Genomic DNA, 24,635 nt, shown 5'->3' on the forward strand with positions numbered 1-24,635 from the left:
TCCCTATTTCCTCAGTACACAGAATATATATATGTGTGTGTGTGTGTGTGTGTGTGTGTGTGTGTGTGTGTGTGTGTGTGTGTGTATAAACAGAGAGGTCATTTGTTGGTGATTCACAAGTGTGAGTAGGGACTTATCTGCCAAATATTTGGAAGTATTTTAAAGCAACAAGTTGACATACAATGTAATAGAATACGAATGAAAAAATTAATAGCAATAGAGACACTAGAAATAGATTAATTTGCATAAAAGTTTTAACATATAAACATTTGTTAAAATAAAATATATAGAACAGTTCAAAATAGTAGAAAAATGTAATTATAAAAGCAATGATATCTAGAGCATTGGTTAGTCCTATTCAGGAAAAAATAAAGTTGAAATTTCATGATACTTAAACTAAAATATACTCTGATGAATAGAAGTGGTAACAACTTAAATAAACGTTCTAGATTAAAATATATTTTAAAAAGCATAAATGGTTACTATACAGATGCATAAAACTTAAAAGACATGTTAACACATTTAATTTCATAAATATTTTTGATTCAACATTGCTTCTCCTTTTCTTGTTTGTATTAATTCTTACAAATATATATGTACATATATAAATGAGTATCAAGTTTAATGAAATTTCTAATTAATTAATATTAATTGAGTAAAAGAGAAAAGCAAATGACCTTAGAAGAAAAAAAGTCTGAAATATTCCAATTTTTAAAAGTTCCTTTTTCATATATAAGAAATTTAACAATTAGGTAAAGCAGTATTATTAAAATTTGGAATCTGGGATGTGTTATAGAAATTATAAATATTCAACATCATGGAATTATACCCCTCTTATCCTACGGTCTTATTAAATCAATATTATTTTTAAAAGAAAATCTGGATAGGTATCTACTGTTCTGAAGGAATGAAAGTATTTCTGGTGATTCAAGTGATGAAAATTAAAAGTATATATATATTGAGTTGTTGATGTTTTCAGCTTGATAAATATGCATGCAAGACTCTTCTGAGAGTTGTAGCTCTTTATGCTAAGCAAAGAATATAAGAATGATCACATATCTGGGGACTAGCTCATCATGTAGGTCACTGGCCTTCCCATGCACAAACTCTCAGGGTTGGATCTTTGACACCACACAGGAGAACCACCACACTAGGGAAGCTTCATGAATGTTATGCCATAGCTTTGTTACCTTCCCCACTTTGCCTATCTCACTCTATATACCTAAGATTACAGACAGGAAATTGTTGGGTCAGAGGTTAGTTAGTTAAAGTCCTTGTTTTCTATTTTAAGAAATCTCCAGTTTTCCACAGGGCTTCTCCTGGAGATTTACCCATAGGAAATAAATCACCTATTCAAAGACATCTATGTATGCTTATATTCATATAACATACTTTATAGTAGTCCAACCTTGAGCAGCCCTGGTGCTCAATTTCAGTTGAGTGGATAAGAAAATTCTGGTGTGGGAACTGGTAAGTAGCACAGCAGGTTAAGTGCACGTGGTGCAAAGCTCAAAGACCGGCCTAAGGATCCTGGTTCAAGCCCCCAGCTCCCCACCTGTAGGGGAGTCGCTTCACAAGTGGTGAAGCAGGTCACAGGTGTCTATCTTTCTCTCCCCCTCTCTGTCTTCCCCTCCTCTCTTGATTTCTCTCTGTCCCATCCAACAATGACATTAATAACAACAACAATAAAACAACAAGGGCAACAAAAGGGAATAAATAAATATAAAAAATTTAAAAAAGAAAATTCTGGTGTATATACATAGTGGAATACTACTCAGCTGTTAAAAATCATGAAGTCATCTCCATTTTTTTATCTTGGATAGAACTTTAAGGAGGCATGTTAAGCCACACAAGCTAAAAAGAGGACAAATACTAGGTGATCTCACTTATATGTGGAACTTAACAAACAAGGTCAGAAAATGAAAACATAAAATAAAGCATAGAGTGTGACAAGGACTCTGGGGAAGAAGGGGAGGGAAGATATGACGAGGATGTTGGTGTTCTGGCGCATGATGGTGAAAAGGACCCAAGTTTGGGGTGAGATTATTTTGCAGGAAACTATCCTGGGGAGAGGAGAAGCTGTACCAGGTGCCAACAACTTTAATGTAAATTTAACCCCTCAATTAAATGATAAAAATAATAAATTTAATAATAAATTTCAAAAAGTTGGGAATAGAGTTATCCATTTACAAGGTCATGGTACAGGGGAACAAAACCCAAAAGAAACCCTAAAATGAATGATTAAATAACAGTCACAGCAAATAGAAACAATGGAAATACTGTTTTTTTTTTTTTTTTTTTTTTTTACCATAGTAGCTAGTGCAAACACACACACATGCACAAACACAGCATAGACACTTGAGGAACTATTTTGTTTGTGTTATTCTGAAATATACAGTCGAATTTCATAGCTACCACCATGTCAACAATTACAGGAAATCAGAATTCCAAGATCCCCAGAAAATTAGCTGTTTTGCCAAAATTTAAATTTGCATAATTTCAGAAATTCTTTTTTCCTTGCTAAACTAGTTAGTCTATTGTAAAAAAGTAAATGGTGGTCCAGGAGGTGGCACAGTGGCTAGAGCACTGGACTATCAAGCATGGGGTCTTGAGTTCAGTCCCCACCAGCACATGTACCAGAGTGATGCCTCCTCTCCACTCCTCTCCTCTCCTCTCCTCTCCTCTCCTCTCCTCTCCTCTCCTCTCCTCTCCTCTCCTCTCCTCTCCTCTCCTCTCCTCTCCCCTCCCCTCCCCTCCCCTCCCCTCCCCTCCCCTCCCCTCCCCTCCCCTCCCCTCCCCTCCCCTCCCCTCCCCTCCCCTCCCCTCCCCTCCCCTCCCCTCTCCTCTCCTCTCCTCTCCCAGATCAACTAAGAATACCAAAGGAGAACACTTGGGACTGAAACAGGACAGGACTAGAAGGACTTCAGGAACCCACCAGATCATCGGTGAGTGCAAAAACCTGTGGCTGGTGGACAGAGAGGGGCCTAGGGAGAGACTGAGTGGTTGGTAACAGTCCAGCAGTTTATCAGTTGAGACACCACCTCCAGTCTGTTTCACCAACAAGGGGATGGCTGAGGGGAGGAGAGAACTCTCCTGGGACTCACCAAGTGCAACTCTGAGTCTCCATTGCTACTGCCCTCAGAGTCTGGAGCAGTGACAGGGAGGCCCCGTGCTGACACCAGGGGACAGAGAACAAATCAGGAAACTCAGAAGATCTCTACCTCTGTGGCATAGCCTGTGGGGCTATGAAAATCTCTTTGCATAACCACTGGATTATCTCTGCCACACCCTGCTTTATCTCTTGGTCAGGAGTGATAAAACTAAGAATCCTACTTATAGTTTAAAAACCTTCAGGCTCCCAGAGCCTACAGGGAAGAAAAAGCACAAAAGAAGCTTTTAAGCCACTGAACTCCAACTCAGGGATTAAAATACTATTGAAACAACTGTTAACTTCCACAACTGTGAACCCTTTAATTACCTTAGACACAAGTCAATCCAGAGTGTTGTCTGGTTCTTTGTCTCTCTCTCCTATCTTTCTCATTAATAAATAAATAAAATATTCTTTAAAAAGTAAATATACCATCATTATTAAATTGATAATACATTTATGACTCAACGTGCCATTTAAAAACATCTGGCTAGCTTTTAATAAAAAGATAACACAACTTATAACTTGATCAATTATGTACTACGATGTAAATGTTAGTTACTATCAACAATTCGGTTTTGCCATATTTCAGGATGTGAAATTATACCCCAAGATGAAACAGTCTGGTAAAATAGCATTTCCTCACTACAGAAGAGAGAGTGAGATAAAGGAAATGATTTTAAAGGGAAGTTAATCTTTGAGAAAATAAACATACATTTATTCAATAAAATAAAATTTTTCAACACTGGCCTTGAATTATAATCTTTCTAATTTTCATGCTACTAATCTTTAATGTTACATATGCATTTCTAGTTTAATGTTTGACTTCAATTTAGTTCAACAAATACTTGTTGAGTACTATGTGCTTATTTTGTGGTGAAGGATGTAGAAAATGATGTCAGAAAAAACAGCCTTCTGTCCTTGATAAGCAAAATGTCTAATAGAGACAAATTATCTAAAAATCAAACCTGTACGAAGGAATACAAAAATCATCCCAGAATGGCATAAAATTCTTAGAAGACAGAAAATATGCATGGCTGGAACAGGGTTTAGTGAAGTATTATTTAGAAAGGGGACTTGAGGGCTAGCAAAATAGTTCACGTTGATAATGCGCTGTTTGGCCACGTGTACAGCACAGGTTAGAATCTGGCTCCCACTGCATTAACATCAGTACAAGAAACTGCTCACAAGTAAGGAGTGTCAAGCATGTGCTTTCTACTTTCAGCCTAAATAGTTAAAAAACTAAAGATATGTCTAAAAACAGAGAAATGACATACAAGTTCAGGACCTTAGCACACCACTGACTACCAGTGTGCAGCAAGAGGTCCGCATCACTGATTGAGAAGCTTGTCACTGAAGGCTACAGTTAAAAAATCGAGAACTGAGAAACTGAACACCCTGCCTAGTAATGAGAAGACTTAACGCATATAAATTAGGGACTAGGTGGTGAAGTATCAGTAAAGTGTGAACTTTTCCATGTACAAGGTTCTACACCTGCAGTGGGGAAGATTGACAAGCTGTGAAATAGTGTTGCAGCAGATGTCTCTCTCTTTTCTCCTCCTCCTCCTCCACCTCATTTCTTCTCCTCCTCTTCTTCCCCTCCAAGGTTATCTCTGAGACTAGGTGCCTGCACTATGAATCCATTGCTCCTGGAGGCCACTTCCCCCACCCATTTTTTTTTTTTATTGGATAGGACAGAGAGAAATTGAAAGAGAAGGGGAAGATAGGGAGAGTGAAAGATAGACATCTGCAGACCTGCTTTACAGGTGGGGCGCAAGGGACACATACTATGTGCTACTGCCGTGCCCCCATCTCTTTCCTTCTCTATCCCTCTCTTCCACCTCGGTTTCTCTATTCCTATCAAAAAGTAAAAACAAAAAAAAAAAAAAAAAAAGGAAAAAATGGCCACTAGAAATGGTAGATGTGATAGCTAGGTACCAAGCCCCAGTGTTATCCCTAGTGGCAATAAAATATAACCACCACCACCCAGGGAACAAATATACCCATACAAAGAGATCTATGAACACCTATGTTCATAGAAGTGCAGTCTGCATGTAGCAGCACAAAATTGGAATCAGCACTGATGTCCAAGGACATAGGAGTGGTTTAGTATGTTGTATATAGTCACAGTGGAACACTGCTAAGCCATTCGAAATGATACTATCTCCTTTGCTGCTTGTATCTATATAGAGAGTGCCTGAGTCATACTATGCATTTATTTTTTTTATTAAATACAAGCAATTAATGAAGGAAAGGGGTAAGAAAAAAAAAGGTGAAATACACAGATAACTTAAAATGGTAAGTGGTTAAAGAAGATAATCTGATATAAAATTCCAAGGGAGAAAGCGCAAGGACCTATCCAACAATAACAACAATGACAACAACAAGGGCAACAAAAATGGGGAAAAAAATGACCTCCAGGAGCAGTGGATTCGTAGTGCAGGCACCGAACCCCAGAGATAACCCTAGAGGAAAAAAGAAAAAAAAATCCTAGGGAGAGAATCCAAGTACAGAGTATGTGTTGCAAAGCAAGGCTGTGTGTTGAAGAGAAAGTCAAAATTCAATCAAAATTATCGTTCAATAAGGTTGTTTTGTGTTCAAGACATGCATTATACATTATACTGGTTATTAGTGTTATCATTGTATATAGGTCAGGGGGAAAAAAACACTTAGAAGTTAGCTAATATAGCTGAACATAATTTGGTGCTGATTGGCCAATGAGGACTCAATCCACCGAAGATAATGACCACAAAGCTATTGCTGTGTCCACAGAATCAGTAATTTCAGTAAAGGACTGCGAAGGGTGTAGGAATGCGTGATTGAGATAAAACATATGCTACCCAAGTGATTTAATGTAGGAACAGGGGAAGAAATTACATTCAAGTAAATGCTTTTGAGGTTAACAGAGTAGATATATAGAGAGAAAATAAAAATTATTATGAAAAAAGAAACATGTTCAAGCAAGAAAAGTGACTAACACTACACAGCTCTACAACTAGATAAGAGATCACAGAATCAATATTAAAAGAGCTCTTCTGGGGGGTCAGGTGGTAGCACAGTGGGTTAAGTGCACATGGCGCCAAGCACAAGTACCAGTGTAAGGATCACGTTTTGAGCCCCTGGGTCCCCACTTGCAGGGGAGTCACTTCTCTCCTCTTCTCTTTCTTCCCCTCCTTTCTCCATTTCTCTCTGTCCTATCCAACAACAGGGAAATCAATAACAACAACAGTAATAACTACAACAATAAAACAAAAAGGTCAACAAAGGGGGGAAAAAGTAAATTAAGAAAAATTAAACAGCACTTCTGGGCCACATAGAAGGTGTATTCTTCTTCAGATAAGGATCTGAATGAATAGAGAAGTCAGTACACAACCAAGAGTTTAAAATTACCTCTGGGATAAATCAAAGAGGAGCAGTTAGCATAAAGTGAAACAGAATAAGCTATAAGCCAATCAAACTGGTAATTTCTGAACAACTAATTTTTTTTTTCAAATGTAAAAGGTTGTTTCTATGGGGAAATAAAAGAGAAATATGCAAAGCTTACAACTCATAGACAATGGATAGCTTACCACATTTTCAACATGAATAAATAAGTGTCCCATAGTGTTGCTTACAGAGAGATAAAAGTGCTATATTTAGAAATGCTTCACTTATGTCTGTCATAAAATACTAACAAAATCATTATTCCATTGTAGGATATTTTTGGTACACACTCTCTGTATTGATTTTAAAAAAACAATGAAGCTCATTCTTGTACGTTGTATTTACTGAAACAACAATAAGAGAGGAAAACAAAACAACCTAAGCACAGAGAAGAAAGAATAACTCTGCCACTCACAGAAACCTGAAAAGGACTTTCATTACACAGAGGATGAGAACAGAGCACAATGCTTAAGAAGTCCCAGTCCCAGTTAAATCCCCATGTGTGTCAGTTAGCTTTGTTCTATTGTTTTGCTAAAATCTACTTCATACTTTAAAAGTCTTAACCCTCTCACAGAAGAGAGAGCATATGTTCACACGTATCCATAAACTACTGCAAAATATATACCTGAAAGCAGAAGTACACTAGAGTTTGCAGTGAGTACCCCCCTAACACTTCCTCTCCACTATTCCAAGCTTTGGGTCCATGATTGCTCAACAATTTGTTTGGCTTCGTATGTTAACTCTCTTTTCAGTCACCAGGTTCCAGATGTTATCAGGATGCCGGCCAGACTTCCCTGGACTGAAGACCCCACCAATGTGTCCTGGAGCTCAGCTTCCCCAGAGACTCACCCTACTAGGGAAAGAGAGAGGCAGACTGGGGGTATGGACCGACCAGTCAACGCCCATGTTCAGCGGGGAAGCAATTACAGAAGCCAGACCTTCTACCTTCTGCAACCCACAATGACCCTGGGTCCATGCTCCCAGAGGGATAGAGAATGGGAAAGCTATCGGGGAGGGGATGGGAAATGGAGATTGGGTGGTGGGAATTGTGTGGAATTGTACCCCTCCTACCCTATGGTTCTGTTAATTAATCCTTTCTTAAATAAAAAAAATAAAAAAATAAAAAAGTCTTAACCCTAACCTGGAATATGACATGAAAATATATATTGCTTTTTTTTTTTTCAATTAAATCTATGGGAAACCTTTGGGAAAGACAGCCAGTCAAAAGACTTAATTAAAAGTGATACTTTAAAAATGTTTCTAAACAAATATTACACATGATACACTCTATTGTGTTTCTTCATTTTCGCTAATTTTTAAAGAGGGAAATATTATTATTAATACATAATAGTGACTTCTATTCTATAAAAAAGAATGTGTAAGACATTCTTTTTTTTAAAAGTATTTTATTTACTTCATTTTTTAGAGAGATGCAGAGAGAGAAAGACAGAGAGAGAAACACCAGAGCACTGCACAGCTCTGGCTTACTGTGATGCAGGGGATTGAACCTGGGACTTTGGAGGTAAGACATTCTAATACACACAAACACACACCCCTCTCTACCACTACAATCCCTTATTTTCAACGATTTATTTTCACATTATTAATGATTTAATATTGGCTTACACAGTTATAAGATTGCAGAAGAATGTTACCACATTGCATCCATCACCAAAAGTCCCAATTGATCAGTGAGAATTATCACAGTTCTCACAAGTTCTATAAACAGTGAAATAGTAGTTTAGTTACGTTTTTATTCTCGCATGTTCATTGCAATTCTTTATATTATCCATCTGTGAAAACCATTTTGGAGTGGTCTTTTACTTCCTTTTATTTTTGCCTCCAGGGTTATCTCTGGGGCTTGGTGCCTGCATTATGAATCTACTGCTTCTGCGGCCAGTTTTTCAATAGGACAGAGAGAAATTGCAAGGGGAGGGGAAGATAGAAAGGGAGAGAGAAGACAGACATCTGAAGACCTGTTTCACCACTTGTGAAGCGACCCCCCCACACACACACACACAGTTGGGGAGCCGATGACTCAAACTGGGGTCCTTGTGTAGGTTGGGCCCTTATTTCATACTATGTGCTCTTAACTCAGTGTACCACCACCCAGGCCCCAATCTTTTACCTCCTTAATGTCTTTATTAAGTAAGCATAATCATTCCTCAGTATCATCCATTTTGTCCTGATGCACACAATATCTCCTTTTTAATTGCAGAGAAGTACTCTAGTGAGTATATGTCCCATAACATGTCACTCAATTATCCCTTAATGGACATTTATACACATTGTCTGGTCATTGTGAATTATGCAGCTATGAATATAGAGAGCATAGATCCCTTCAAAATAGTTCTTTCATGTTCTTTAGATATATGCCTTTGAGTGGTATTGTCAGATCATGAGGTATTTCCATTTTTATTTGAGGACTTTAAATACTGTTTTCCATAAGGGCTGGGCCAGCTTGCATGTCCCCCAATAATGTCCCAGAGTTCCTTTTTCTCCACATCCCCACCATACTTGTAATCACTTTATTTGGTGATGTGAGTCATTCTCACAGGTGTGAGGTTCTAGCCCCATAATCTTATAATCTTGCAAACCATTCTCAAATCACTAATACAAATATGCTACAACCATGAGGTTATACTACACACTGTTATATGGTGAAAATTCAAAATGCTGATGCAATGAATACTATTGAGGTTATAGAACACCAGGAACTCCTCAGCCACCGGGAACGTCAAAACCTCTGGAAGACAGTGTGATGTTATCTTACAAAACTACACATACTCTTTTAACTATACAATCAAGCAATAATCCTCTTAGATATTTTCCAAATGAGTCAAAAACTTCTGTCCAAATAGACACCTATGCACATATGTTTCCAGCAATCAGCTGTAATCAGAACCCATGAACGCAATCAAAACGTGTTGCAGTAGATCCATGGGGAAATAAATTCTGGCACAAAACCACATATCAATGTACAAATATAGGAAGAGGACATTTTATTTTATTCCTTAACTATCCTATTTAATACTTAAATTTTTTGTGATAAAATGAATGCATTAGAAGAATGTATAAAAGGGGGAAAATTCAATAAGTTGTTGCTTTAGTGTGGAATACCTGTATGCTATCTTGTATGCTTATGCTGTGAACGTACAAACTAGTTTTCACCAATAAACAGTTGTTAGAATCTACCTTACTAGAAAACTATAATATCCTTCTTTTTAAATTTTGAAATCTTTAAAATACTTATTTATTTACTTATTATGGATGCATTGGATCGACCTTCCCGTGGTGCATCCCGTGAGTACCCATTCATTGGGGAAACTGACGATCCTTCCTAGCCAACTGAACCCACATGGATCCCAGTCACTTTCAAAGCCAGCAACAAGCAGCTCCTGGCAACTTTCAAGCTGTTGGTCCTGCTCTTCGAGTCCTCCAACTTAATGTTGAGGGGCTGTCCTTTGCCAAACGCGTTCTTATTTACTTATCATTAGATAGAAATTGAGAGGGGAGGAGGAGATAGAGAGGGAGAGAGACAGAGAGACACCTATAGACCTGTTTCACCATTCATGAAGCTTTCTCCCTGCTGGTGGGGACGAGGGGCTTGAACCTGGGTCCTTGTGCACTATAATGTGAGTGCTTAACCAGGTGTGTCACTTCCTGCCCCCCTTTATAATATTCTTCTTATAATGAAATTGCAGACTGCTTTTATGTTTTACCACTAATTTGCTAAATCTTGATCACATATTAAGTTAATTTAAGCTGAGAATTTTCCATGTCAGTTCATATTTTATTATAGCCTTTCCAGTATCTTAAATATATTCTTGTAAAGACTGCTGACAACCAAGCCAACACAGAAGTAGTATATGGAATTATACACCATATATGCTTAAAACAATATTATTCTTAATGAAATTATTGATTTTTCCCACTTGAATAGGTCTATTAAAATCTTATTCTTTGGTCAATAATTAATTTATTTAACAAGTTCTCCATCTGTTAATATTAATTAATATGTTCCACAAAGATCATTTCTAAGCTTACAGTGATATTCTTTTACCCAACATACCCAAACTAAGACTTCTTGAATCAGGATCCTTATTCTGGTCCTTGACTCCACCCCCTTTTTAAAAATTAGTGAGAACTGAATTGAGAATGGACTGACAGGGCACTATAACCAGAAATTCCAAGGTAGAACGTGAACCCTGGGGGTGGGCATTGAAACACCCAATTGTGCACACACTTCTTAGCATTTACAAGGAGCCAGTTACAAGCCCGAGCCCCCCACCTAACAAGGGGAGGCTTCACAAGAGGTAAAATAACATTATAGGGGTCTCTCCTTCACTCTTCCTGCCTATCTCCCCCTTTCTTCTTGGAAACTGTCTTTATTAAATAAATAAGCAAATATATAAATACCATTTTAAAAGGAGGGAACCCAATGTTCTGCTTACCTGTACTCTGACAAGAAAACTTGGTCTTGTGGTCACACAGTCGTAAAGTGCCATCGCAGCCTTTTTCATCACTACCGTCTTCACAGTCTTTCTCCCCATCACAGCGCCATAGATCAGGAATGCAGTTTCCATCTGGATGGCACTGGAATTCATTCCCATTACAACCAGCAGGAGACTGAATCTCTTAAATTGAAATAGGGGGGAGAGAGCCAAGAAATTACAATTCTATTTGATAAGCTTTCAAGTTTATTTTTTTCCCTTCAGGCACTACTATGAAGCCAGAGAAAAAGAAATATCTACCTCAGTTACCTAATTGCTATAATACTTTCGCATTACAAATTCATTTTAGAAAGATGTTAATATGGTGAGATGATTATGCTTCTTGTCATCTGTATGCTTCTGAAAGTACCACATGCATGAAGATAATGCCTGAACATCCCATTGTGATTTCAACTATAGTTTTGATAATAAGATATTTGGTGGGGTTAGAAGACAGCTCACCTGGTAGAATGCACACTTCACCACACTGGAAAATCCAGGTTTAAAGTCCCAGCCACCACAAGAGAACACCAGACAAGGGGGAGACTTTTATAGGCAGTGTTTCTCCTTTTCACTCTCTCTTCCTCCCTGTCTCTTGCCTTCCACAACAAGAGAACAGCAATAAAGAAAAGAGGAAAGGAAGGAGAAGGAGGAGGAGGAGGCAGAGGAGGAGGAGAAGAAGAAGAGGAAGAAGGAGGAGGAGGAGGAGAAGAGGAAGAGAAGGAGGAGGAGGAGAGACTGACCTGCTGGAAATAGTGAACTATGACATGAAGCCCCAATGAAAACTCTGCTGTCAAAAAATAAGTAAGTGAATAAATAAAGAGACTGGGATCTATGAAGGATCTTTTTTTTTTTAAATAACACATAAAAGATATTTCCTATTTTATCTATATGATGAATTTGGTTGATCTTTTCACATTTCTTTAGAAATTTTCATTTGGTCTATTGAGATAAATTTAAAAAAAAACCTGTAATCACTCTCACATTAGCAAAATCTTGAGAATAAAAGCATCAAATTATTAATATATAAATAAATTATTTATGGAATAAAATGTCAATTCTAGAATCAGTCAGAATGGTATGCTTTCACTGTTGTAATATAGCTGCCCTAAAGTAAAATTATATTGCAATTAAATGCCATTGGTTTGAGCTGAAAAGTGAAAACTTTTCATCTACTGAAGAAAGTTAGCACTAAAGAGCTGAACCTCCACATGTAGTATTATGGTAATATTATAGATGCTTCGGTTGACCAGACAAATAATTCAACATTTGCATATACTATATTTTTTTCACTACTAAAATTTTGACTTCCATAATTTGACCACACAGGTAAAAGTAGGATGTATGCAAAAAAGATATATATGGAGAGAGAGAGAGAGAGAGAGAGAGAGAATACTACGATTATCTAAGTTTTGCCTCCAGGGTTATTGCTGGGGCTCATGCCAGCACTATGAATCCACTGCTCCTGGAGGCCATTTTTCCCATTTTGTTGCCCTTGTTGTGCTTGTTATTGTTATTGTTGTTATAGCTGTTGTTGTAGGACAGAGAGAAATGGAGAGAGGAGGGGAAGACAGAGGGAGGAGAGAAAGATAGACACTTGCAGACCTGCTTCACCGCTTGTGAAACGACCCCCTGTAGGTAGGAAGCCGGGGCTTGAACCGGGATTCTTATGCCAGTCTTTGTGCTTTGTGCCATGTGCACTTAACCTGCTGCACTACCACCCAACCCCCCTAAGATTATATATATACTTCTGTATGAATTGGGCAGTGGTGCACCTGGTTAAGTGCATGTTACCATGCAAAAGCCCTTGGACCCCATTAGCAGAAGGAAAGATTCATGAGTAGTGAAGTAGTGTTGTAGGTGTCCTGTCTTTCTCCCTCTCTATATCCCTTCCCTCTCAATTTTCTCTGCCCTATCAAAGTAAATAAAATTGAATATATATATACATATATATGTGTGTGTGTGTGTGTGTGTTTTGCAAATTTATCTATTTATCCTTTATATGTAAATCTATACATTAATTTTAAATACATGAATTATTTTCCTGGACTTTTTGTTTTATAGCAAAGGCTACTAAAACAATAATATTACAATAATTGAAAAACAAGACTAAAGCTTGGAGAAATAAGCAATAGAGTAGTATAAACATTCAAATCTAAATGGTGCAAGCATTCTCTTCTTAGGAGTGTTAATACACCTGTCAGAAATATCATATTGGTAATGCTATTCTCTCCAAATTGTATTGACTTTGTCTACATTTAAGCTGCTAATGTTCCCTAGCTCCTTTTACACTCACTTTATTAAAAAAATAGCTATATGGGATTGATTTCCCATTTTGGTGTCAATTGATTCAAGAAAGTTCCCAGTAACTGCTGTGTGTCAAACAAAAAAGATACTAAGAGACTTAACTGGAAATAGGTAGACCATATAAATAACATTTACTGAAATCTCAATGCGCAACAAGAAATAGAGCTGACAGCATGCTGTCTATCAATGGAAGTGGGTGGTTTACCCCGCTAAAAAGCAGTGCCATAAGTGCTACTGTAGGAGAAAAGTCTGTGAGAAAATGTTAAGAAGGAAACTTAAACTGGACTTGGCAATTTCAGATGAAGCATTCTCATGACAAGATATGAGAGTTATAAGTCATGATTAAGCGTCAGAGAAAGAGGAAAGTGGAATGAAATGAGTGATAGTCTCAAAGTCAGCAGTGCTAAAAAAAAAAAAGACTATTGTCTGATGTAAAAAGAGGGAATAAAGTAAGCTAAAGAGGAAACCATAGGTATTATCTGTTTTTGTCAGTTCAGATTTAACTCTACAGACATATGAGAACCAGCATTTTGCTAGATTCTGATAGCACATGGTGTCCAGTTTGTATAGATAACTTTGGGGATTGTTACAGTATGTAGGAAGGGAAAATATGCAATATTCCTTAAATTTGCATTATGCATTTATTTTGTCTTTTTAACACTCAAAACTGATATCACAATCAGGTAGACTGTTACCTGTATCCTGACACAGAGAGTGAGCACACACATAAACAGTCTGGCATTGCTCTCTTCCTCTTATCCTCTCTCTCACAGCATATTAATAATAGACCGGACAGTGGTATACCTGGTTAAGTACACATATTACTGTGCATAAAAATGTGGGTTCAAGCCCCTGGTCCCTATCTTCAGAGTGGTAAAGCAGTACTGCTGTTCCCTTTCTATCTCTATCTCTCTCTTTCCCTCTCTTTTTCTTTGTCCCCTCTCCCTATCTCCCTTTCTCTCTCAATTTCTCTGTACCTATCCTATATATAAAACAACAGTGCCACAACCTTATTTTTTTTAATGTAGAGTAGGTTTATGTGGATGTTCATGTTTAAGCTATACTGTTCTCTTCTACCAGAACATACTGAAAATATTTTTCAAGATTTATGTTCTCTTAACCTTCTTGCTAAATGCAATCAGCTTCTTTTAACAACTGATGTTTCCCTGTATGAAGAGCTACATTCCTCTGAAAAGCCTGTGATGACCATTCTAATGTCAGTTCCAGGCCTGTGTGGTTCCCTAGAGTCCCCTGTTGCCTAAGCTGCAGGGCTTGGCACACAATTGATCATTGTAATTCAGTGTATCCCAATAGTGTTGTAAAGGACAAGAGTGTTTATATGTATACTGTTTTCCTGTTATGTTTCTGATGTTGGTTATGTTTTTTTAATGAATGCAAATTTATTATATTTTTGCCCAGGAGCTATTTAAACTAGGCACAAAATTTGGGAAATCTAATAAATAAATAAATGTAAAACCCTGGAGAAAATATGGCAACTGATGGTAGAATTTATTCCAATATTCACATGAATTCACTGAGACTAAATATTTGAACTTAGAAGACTAGCAACTGTATAGAAATAGAGGACTCTTTCTTTCCTAGAATTAAAAAAAAATCAAGATAGCAAAAATATATTTATATAATATTCTATTTGTAACATTTTTTAAACTACCTTCTTCCCTCTTTTCCTCCCACCCCCCTTCTTCTCCTTCTCCTCCTCCTTCTTTTTCTTGTCACTGGGTTGTACTTCTCTGTAATAACTTTTTTTTTCCAAATAGAAAAAGACTGAGGGGGCTGGGTGGTGGTGCACCTGGTTAAACACACACATGGCAGTGTGCAAGGATCCAGGTTCAAGCCCCCAGTCCTTACCTGCAGGGGGAAAGCTCCATGAATGGTGAAGCAGGGCTGCAGGTGTCTCTCTGTCTCTCTTGCTCTCCCTTTCCTCTTGATTTCTGGCTGTCCCTATCCAATAAATGAATATAATAAAATTTTTTTAAAAAAAAGACAGGCTGGGCATGAACTGGAGTCATGCATTTGATAAAACGTGACTAGGGGCTGATCTGGTAGGTGGTGCACCTGATTGAGTACATACATTACTATACACAAGGACCGGGGTTCAAGTTTCCTGTCCCCACCTACAAGGGGAGAAGCTTCACATATAATGAAGCCCTATCAGATAAAATAAAGAAGAGAATACAATGTTCCTGGGAGCAGTAGATTTATTCTGCAGGCTCTAAACCCAATAACCCCAAACAAAACAAACAAGTTCACTGTCCAGGTGAGGTAACGTGCCAGCCCAAGGCTTTTTTGGAATGTGCCTCTAGTGCATTTTTTTAAAAAGACATTTCTTTCTTTTTTTTAAAAAATATTTATTTTATTTATTTATTCCCTTTTGTTGCCCTTGTTGTTTTATTGTTGTAGTTATTATTGTTGTTGTTGTTATTGGATAGGACAGAGGGAAATGGAGAGAGGAGGGGAAGACAGAGAGGAGGAGAGAAAGATAGACACCTGCTGACCTGCTTCACCACCTGTGGGGAGCCGGGGTTCGAACCGGGATCCTTATGCCGGTCCTTGTGCTTTGTGCCACCTGCGCTTAACCCGCTGCGTTACAGCCCGACTCCCTCTAGTGCATTTTTAATGAGATATCAGCAAGCTATGACTTACAGATCAATTCTGGTTCACTGTCTGCTTTTGTAGTAGTTTAAACACAGGGTTTTCTTTCTGTCTGTCTCCTTTCCTTCCTTCCTTTCCTTTTTAAATATTTATTTATTTATTCCCTTTTGTTGCCCTTGCTGTTTTTTATTGTTATGGTTATTATTGTTGCTATTGTTGTTGTCATTGGATAGGACAGAGAGAAATGGAGCCAGGAGGGGCAGACAGAGAGGGGAAGAGAAAGATAGACACCTGCTGACCTGCTTCACAGCTTGTGAAGCGACTCCCCTGTAGGTAGGGTGCCAGGGGCTTGAACCGGGATCCTTATGCCGGTCCTTACATTTTGCACCACTTGAGCTTAACCCATTGTGCTACACCCTCTTTTTTTTTTTTAAACTACACTTATTTATGGAAGGGATCTGAGTATATGTGTTAACATTAACCAGCCAAGAACTAAAATTCCTTAGCAACAAATGAATAAATCTGGTTAATATAATTCAGGGGCATAATATATAAGTTCAAATTCAGTTGAAATTTCACATAAGTAAGAAACAGTTGTTGATAGAACAGTCTTTGAAAGATACTAATTATCAACTTTTTTTTTGTGTGTCTCCAGGGTTAACACTGGGTCTCAGTGCCAGCACTACAAATCCACTGCTCCTGAAGGCTATTTTCCCCTTTTTGCTGCCCTTGTTGTTTATCATTGTTGTTGTTATTATTATTGTTATTGCTGTCATTGTTGCTAGATAGGACAGAGAGAAATAGAGAAAAGAGGGGAAGATAGAAAAAGGGAGAGAAAGACAGATACCTGCAGACCTGCTTCACTGTGAATGCAGGTGGGGAGCTAGGGACTCAAAATAGAGATCCTTACACCGTCCTTGTGCTTTGCGCCATGTGCACTTAACCTACTGCACTGCCGCTTGTCCCCCCACCCCCCGTTTTTAATTTTTTTTATTTTATAAAAAGGAAACATTGGCTAAACCATAGGATAGGATTGATACAACTTCACACAATTCCCACCACCAGAACTCTGTATCCCATCCCCTCCCCTGATAGCTTTCCTATTCTTTATTCCTCTGGAAGTATGGACCCAAGGTCACTGTGAGATGCAGAAGGTGGAATGTCTGGCTTCTGTAATTGCTTCCTCACTGAACATGGGTGTTGATGGGTCGATCCATATGTCCAGCCTGTCTTTCCCTTTCCCTAGTGGGGAAGGGCTCTGGGGAAGCAGAGTTCCAGGACACATTTGTGGGGTTGTCTGTCCAGGGAAGTCTGGTCGGCATCATGCTAGCATCTGGAGCCTGGTGGCTGAAAAGAGAGTTAACATACAAAGCCAAACAAATTGTTGACTGATCATGAACCTAAAGGCTGGAGTAGTGCAGATGAAGAATTTGGGGGGGTCTCCATTTTGTAGATAGCTAGTAGGCATATTTTAGTTATATTCCAAAGGGCCTGTGGCTATACTAGTGTTTTTTGTTTGTTTGTTTTTTCCTGAGTCTGAAATCTGATATGCAGGTGCATCCTAATTATTGTCTGGGGAGATGATATCATGGCTAGCAGAAGGACCAGAAACTGGATCAGGGAATAGAGTAGATCCCAAATATGGGAAAGGTGTATAAATATTGTTGACTGTAAACCTCATCAATTTGATGTGATCTGGGGTCCATATTCAGCTTAGGAGCCTATGTGACTTCTGCATCCCTGTAGATCTGAGCTCATATATATATGGTCATAAGTAGGAACATTATAAGCTGCCCCAATATCAGGACCCATCTTCCTCAGGTGTAACATAGAGTATATTGTCCAGCCTCCCTTCAGAGGATGGAACATTCTCTACCATTGTTGATCTAAGTTGAGGGCACGGTCCTATGGGGGCCCACAAAGGGGTCTATTGTGTTGTTCCTGATAGAAATGACCGGTAACAATGGAGAGAGGGATTTATTCAAGATCTAGGCTTCGAATAAATTCATGTCTGTTTGGGAATATCAGGACTCCCCAAAGAGGGCCCCAGCTGATGGGGTGGCCTGATAGTGACTAAAGAGTCATCCTTAAAGTATGGATAATTTCTGGAACCATCCGTTCCACCCCGGTTCCATGGCTGCCAGTTCTTAGCAACATTGCCCCGCCAGATATTCGTGGGGATGCGGCATCATCTAAGTTCATTTCCCACGTCTACACTCGACCGGACCTGCCAATATACGTGGATATCTTCGCCCACCCTGTCCAACGCTTGACGTCTCGTCACCCAATCTGGTCCCCTACGCCTACACTGAACTTCTCTGTTCCAGTCTCTTGGAAACAGAGTTGGCAGTCAGCTGAGGTAAAGAACAAACACCTCATCACAGACCCCTGCAAGCGTCAACCCGGCTTTGACCTAGCACGTTATGATTGGGCCCTCCTCAATCGCTATCGAACAGGCCATGGCCGGTGCGCCACTATGTTCCATCGCTGGGGAGCCAGAGATGACCCGAACTGCCCCTGCGGCTCCAGACAGACTATGACCCACATAGTCAACGACTGCCACCTCTCCAGATTCAAAGGAGGTCTCGAAACTTTACATCAGACTCAACCTGATGCTGTTGACTGGCTACAGAAGAAGGGCAAACGCTAGAAGAAGAAGAAGATTAAAGTATGCCAGTCTTTTGCCCTTATTCAGCTTTTGAGGTCCTTGCTTTGATGAGGTTAGCTTTGGAGTGAGTGAGAGAACTGTAATAGGAAGTAGGTGAGGAGGGTATCTAAATCTAAGTAGACACTATTTCATTAGGAACTTGATACTTACTCACTACAGACTATTGTGTATTTTTGCTTTCAGGTATATATTTTGCCCTAATTTATGGACACATGTAAACATATGCTCTATCTTATGGGACTTGGTCTATATCTAGATTTTGGGATTATGTTAGGAAATGAACCTCCTCTAATGGAATTAGAGAATACTATGAAAGGAAAGGTAATGAGGGTGAAAGATTGACATTTCCATGCCTGACGTCTCTGGAAACAGTCTGAAGTGAAGCATGCTGAGGTGGTACTCATTGCATTAATCAGGTTGGGATCAGTGGCTGCAATATCACTTGGTATTATTTGAGAGAAGCATGCAGGAAAGTGAGCCCCGCCCTAGAGGTTCCAGGACTGGGGGAAATATAGACTCTAAAGAGGAAGCAGGAGGTTCCTGCTATCTTAGGGTTTAAGAAGACAGTAGATAGTTATTACTATAATCACATTATTTGGCAATTAGGTTAACTTTGAAAAATCCCTTTGTTAGGATTTGCTGTATCATACAGAACATCACCATAATTTATGTCCTTTGACATCATTTGTATATAGCTGTGCCACTGGTTGCTTCTGTTCTCCCTGGTCTAAGTTTTTTTTTTTTTTTTGTAATTTTTATTTATTTATCTTCCCTTTTGTTGCCCTTGTTGTCTTTTTATTGTTGTAGTTGATGTCGTCGTTGTTGGACAGGACAGAGAAAATGGAGAGAGGAGGGGAAGACAGAGAGGAGGAGAGAAAGACAGACACCTGCAGATCTGCTTCACCACCTGTGAAGCGACTCCCCTGCAGGTGGGGAGCTGGGGGCTCGAACTGGGATCCTTATGCTGGTCCTTGCGCTTAGCGCCACCTTCGCTTAACCCGCTGCGCTACAGCCCGGCTCCCTGGTCTAAGTTTTTAAGAGTCAACATGTTAAAGACTCAGCCTATGTATTAAAAAAGACTCAGTCTGTGCTTTAAAAAGTTTGAGACATTCGATCAATTTTCCCTTCTCATATTAATTAAATAGTGATTTGACTACAAATTGATAGGAGTGTACATAAACACCATTCCCACCACCAAAAGACTGTGTCCCATCCCTCCCCACCCCCCCACCCCCGCCACGTGAAGCTGAACATCCACCCTTACCCTCAGCCCAGGGTTTTTACTGTGGTGCCCTAATCTAAATTCAGTCAAATCCTGCTTTTAGTTTCCCTTTCAGATCTTCTTTCTCAACTTCTGTTGATGAGTGGGATCATCCCATACACATCTTTATCTTTCTGACTTAGCTCACTTAACATAATTCCTTCTAGCTCCATCCAAGATGGGTCAGAGAAGGTGGGTTCATTGTTCTTAATACCTGCATGGTATTCCATTGTGTATATGTACCACAACTTTCTCAGCCACTCATCTGTTGTTGGGCACCTTTTTTTAGCCAGAGCACTGCCCAGCTCTAGTTTATGGTGGTGTGGGGGGGGACTGAACCTAGGACTTCTTTCTTAGAGCCTCAGGCATGACAGTCTCTTTGCATAACCACTATGCTATCTATTCCTGCTCTAACTTTTTTTTTTTTTTTTTTTGCCACGAGGGCTTCACTGGGGTTTAACCCCTGATAACTCCAGTGCTCTTATCAGACTATTTCTTAATCTGTTTTTTTTTTTTTTTCAGAGCGAGGGTAAGAGATAGAGAGAAAGAGAAGAACACAGTGCTGCCCCCAACCTGTGAAGCTTCCCCTTTGCATCTTGTTTCTGTGGAGTGGCTATTACTTGAATCCTGATCCTCACGTATAGTAAAAGAAGGTGCATTATCAGTTAAACCATTTTCTGGTCCCATACCATTTTTTTTTCTCTTGAATAGAGAAATGTTTTTATTCTACTGCTTATTTATTGATACTTACAAAATATCACTTATTTTTATCTTAATCCACTGAGTTCTTTTTTTGTTACTGTGAGTTTCATGTGGTGGTAGTGATCTAAGTCAAGAACTCTGTCATTCAGAAAGGGAAACACAAAGCAGAATTTGACTGAGTTTGGAGTATTGCACAAACTAAAATCTCTGGGCGGGTGGGGGATGAGAGAGGAGAGGGGAGATTTTCAGCTCTGCTGTAGGGGCTGGGGGTAGGAACACCTGTGGTGGCAGGAATGGTGTTAATATATACTCCTGTTAACTTATAGTCTTATAAATCACTACTTAATCAATATGAGAGGGGATAATAGATTGAATGTTTCAAGCTTTTTAATGCATAAACTTCAGTTCTGAGTATATATTCCTTCAGTCTAAGCACTTAAGATTTCAAAGTAGTAAAATGATTGAATTTTAACAAATTAAATTGTTAATGCATTTCTAATAATAACTTATTTTTTGGAACTATTACATCACCTATAATCATAGACCAGGGAGACCAGATGCAACTGGTTTCATCAGTATAAAAGACAGTTATTTGTAAATAGCTTTATATGACGTAAATCATGGTAAGATCTTGTATGGTATAGCAAATCCTAGCCATTGAACTTCCAAAGTAAATGAAGTTCCTAAATAACTTGGTTATAATAATAATCATAATCTCTTGCCTTAAACTCTAAGACAGTAAGGAACCTTCCACATTCTCTATAAAACCAGATTTCTCTTACTCCTGGAATTTCTGGGGCTTTGCTTGTTTTCCTTCATGCTTCTCTTGATCCACACTCCATCTGCTGACCTCAACCACACCATTTAATATTCCATCTGCTGACTTCAACCAAATCAATGAAACCAGTGCCACCTCTACATATTTCACTTTGGACTGTGTGCAGAGATGCCAGGCCTAGGATTTCAACTGTCCAGCTCTAATACTCTGGTGAGATTTTTTTTCGTAGCTCAGAGGACCTCTTGGTTCCACTTGGGGTGGCACATCTAACAAAGTAACAGAATTTAGATATAGACCAGGGCACATGAGATAGGGCACATGTGCACAGGTGTCCATAAATTAAGGGGAATATATATTAAAGTAAAAGTGTGCAGTGGTCTATAGTGACTCAATAAGTGCAGCAAGAAAGTAGAAAGACCTAGCGGACACCATAAAGTACTAATCAAATATTTTCTCCTTAGACCTAGATACCCACCTCTCCCACTTCTTGTTTCACTTCTTTAAATCACTCTAATCTAACTTTGTCAGATAAAGTAAGAACTAGAAAACATGGCAAGAGACCTGCACACTTTAATGGTGGCTCTTTTGGCCACTAGGAGGCGGCCTCATCATCTGAGCCCTAGTGAGGGAATCCTGAGAATTTCCACATAGATATGATAGGCCTAAACCTCTAACAGATCCCTCTCTCCACCATCACTGGTCATCTCCATCAGGAACAAAATCATAAACCCTCTGTGGGCCTCTAAAGGACCTTGCCCTCAATTTGGGAACAACAGTGGTAGAAACTGTCCCACTCTCTGAAGGGAGCCTGGGTCAACATACTCTGACTCTGAAATGAGTACAGCTTAGAATGTTCCTAGCTGTGGCCATGGAATGCGAGTTCAGGCTGACAGGAATGTCGAGGTTACACAGCCTCCTGTGCAAAATATGAATAGATATGGGTCCTAGGGAGCTACTCTCTTCTCTGATCCAGCTTTCTAGGCCTATACCCACTTTCAGCTCACCTGCATGTTAGCTCAGTCAAAAATTAGTAAAGTCATGGGCCCATCAGAATATAGCTAAAATAGATTTCTTCCCTTATGAAGACCCAAATCTCATCAGCTAGATTCTGACTTTTTGGTTCCTGATTATTAAGCAATTTGTTCTTCTTTATATCTTAATGCTTTTCAGCCAAGCTTCATATGCTACTATAATGCCTACCTGACTTCCCTAGGCAGACAACCAATGTGTCCTGGAACCCTGCCTCCCCAAAGCCCTACCCCACCAGGGAAAGATAGAAAAAGGCTGGGAATATGGATCAACCTGTCAATGTCCGTGTCCAGCAGAGAAGCAGTTACAGAAATCAGAGCTCGCACCTCCCCCATAGAGATTTTTGGTCCATACTCCCAGTGGGATAAAGAATAGGGAAGCTTCCAATGGAGGGAATGGGATATAAAACTCTGGTGGAACTGTATGGAATTGTACCCCTCTTACCCCACAATCCATCATTAAATCACTAATACAAATTTAAAAAAATTCAATTTAAAAAACAAACAAAAAACTGTCATTCAATCTCCTACCAGATCTCTTGGTAAGTTGTTTTGCAGGGGAGGGGAGTCGGACTTTTTTTTTTTTTTTCCTATTTTCTTATTTTCTGCTGGATGTCTTAAGTCTTACTATCTCATTATCTACAACCTTACTATGAGAAAACAACTGAAAAACTGTGAAAGTTGATTTACTTCTACCACTATTTTTCAATTATATTCAAAGTTTAAGAAACATGGTTTCTCCTTTCAAGAGAGATATTTTGCTACATTTTGGATGTAGTTATTAATTATATCCATAAAATGCAGAATGGCTACTCTGCTTAGTGACAAGATACATAAATACTGGCTGAATACAAAAGCTGTACTTACTATGAGTAAGACAGGATCAATTGCCAAAATTTTCTGTAGCAAAGATTAGGATAGTTAGCTTCTCTCTTCCTATATAAATTAACCATTTTTTAACATTTAATTTTATAATTAATATTTATCTGAATGAACTATATAGCTATAAATATTATAGATTATCAATGTGGAATTTATTATTAATTAATTAATATGTCCTGAGTTTTCTTTGCACTTGATGTGAAAGTTGTTTGCAGTACTAAGGGCAGAATGACCTTTCAAGAGCTATTTCAGCCTGGAAAACAAAAAGAGGTTTCCTATGGGTAAAATCCATTAATAATTAACATTGTTTGATATTTCAGTATTAAAATTTCTTAAGGAAATGAAATCACTCTTTGAGAGGATAAAGTTAAGCCAGACAATTTGTGTCTCATTGAAAATGGATATTATATTTCTCTAAATTAGAGTTTAAATTTTCTTTAAATTGTATTTTATCAGGAAGTAATCGATATTTTTATAAAAAGATAATAGCCAAAAATATGAAGAGAGAAACTTTTATGGTGTTGCTGAGCTCATAACATAATTTCCTACTTTCCTAAAATTCAAAGCCAAATTCTTCCTTCTCTATAAAATTTGGTGACTATGAAATAGTGGTTTTTATTGTATTTTAATAAAAGTGAATTGAAAGCTTCTTCAGAATGCTTTCCTGGGGCCAGGTGGTGGCGCACCTGGTTAAGCACACAAGTGACAGAATGCTTTCGTGAAAGAACAAAACACGCCTGAGTCTTGATGGTGAACGCTATTCTCTGTCACCTAGTTTCAATGTGGGTTCTATAGAATTGCCAGAAACAGGATAGTATAGCTAAGTGGAGGTGTGATAGAGTCTAGAAGTCAAAAGATATTGACCTTAACCACCATTCTCTATACTTAAATATGTAATATGAGTCTTCATCTACAAATTAATCTTGATAACAGCACAGCCTTAAGTGTTTCTAATCTGTCTTGGTATGTTAGTATCTACTTTTTGGTTTGGCTGTACTATTAGAGCTTTCTGGACTGTCCAAAAAATAATATGGCATAACTTTTAAATTAAAGAATATTTTTGCATCAAAATTACCAGCCTCATCATATCTACAACAGAACATTGTCATCAAACTAAACTGACCTTTTAATTTTTTTCTTTTTGCTTCTAGGGTTAACACTAGGGTTCAGTGCCTACACTAGGAATCCACTGCTCCTAGCAGCCTTTTTTTTCTTTCTATTTTTTCATTTTTATTATATTGGACAGCACAGAGAGAAATTGAGAGAGGAGAGGAAGATAAAGAGGAGAAGAGAAAGACACCTGCAGATCTGCTTCCCTGCTGGTGAAGCGAC

General features: G+C 38.6%; 1 protein-coding gene across 1 annotated transcript in view; it reads right to left on the reverse strand.

Annotated features, from left to right (window-relative positions):
* The window catches only part of LRP1B (LDL receptor related protein 1B), a 1,816,831-nt gene that overhangs the window by 704,792 nt on the left and 1,087,404 nt on the right, over positions 1 to 24,635 (reverse strand). The window contains exon 21 of the mRNA XM_060178059.1: positions 11,026 to 11,208. Coding sequence (XP_060034042.1) covers positions 11,026 to 11,208 — 183 coding nt within the window. The remainder of the gene's footprint in view (positions 1 to 11,025; positions 11,209 to 24,635) is intronic.

Source organism: Erinaceus europaeus, chromosome 18, assembly GCF_950295315.1.
Source record: "Erinaceus europaeus chromosome 18, mEriEur2.1, whole genome shotgun sequence".
In the NCBI taxonomy this organism is placed as follows: domain Eukaryota; kingdom Metazoa; phylum Chordata; class Mammalia; order Eulipotyphla; family Erinaceidae; genus Erinaceus; species Erinaceus europaeus.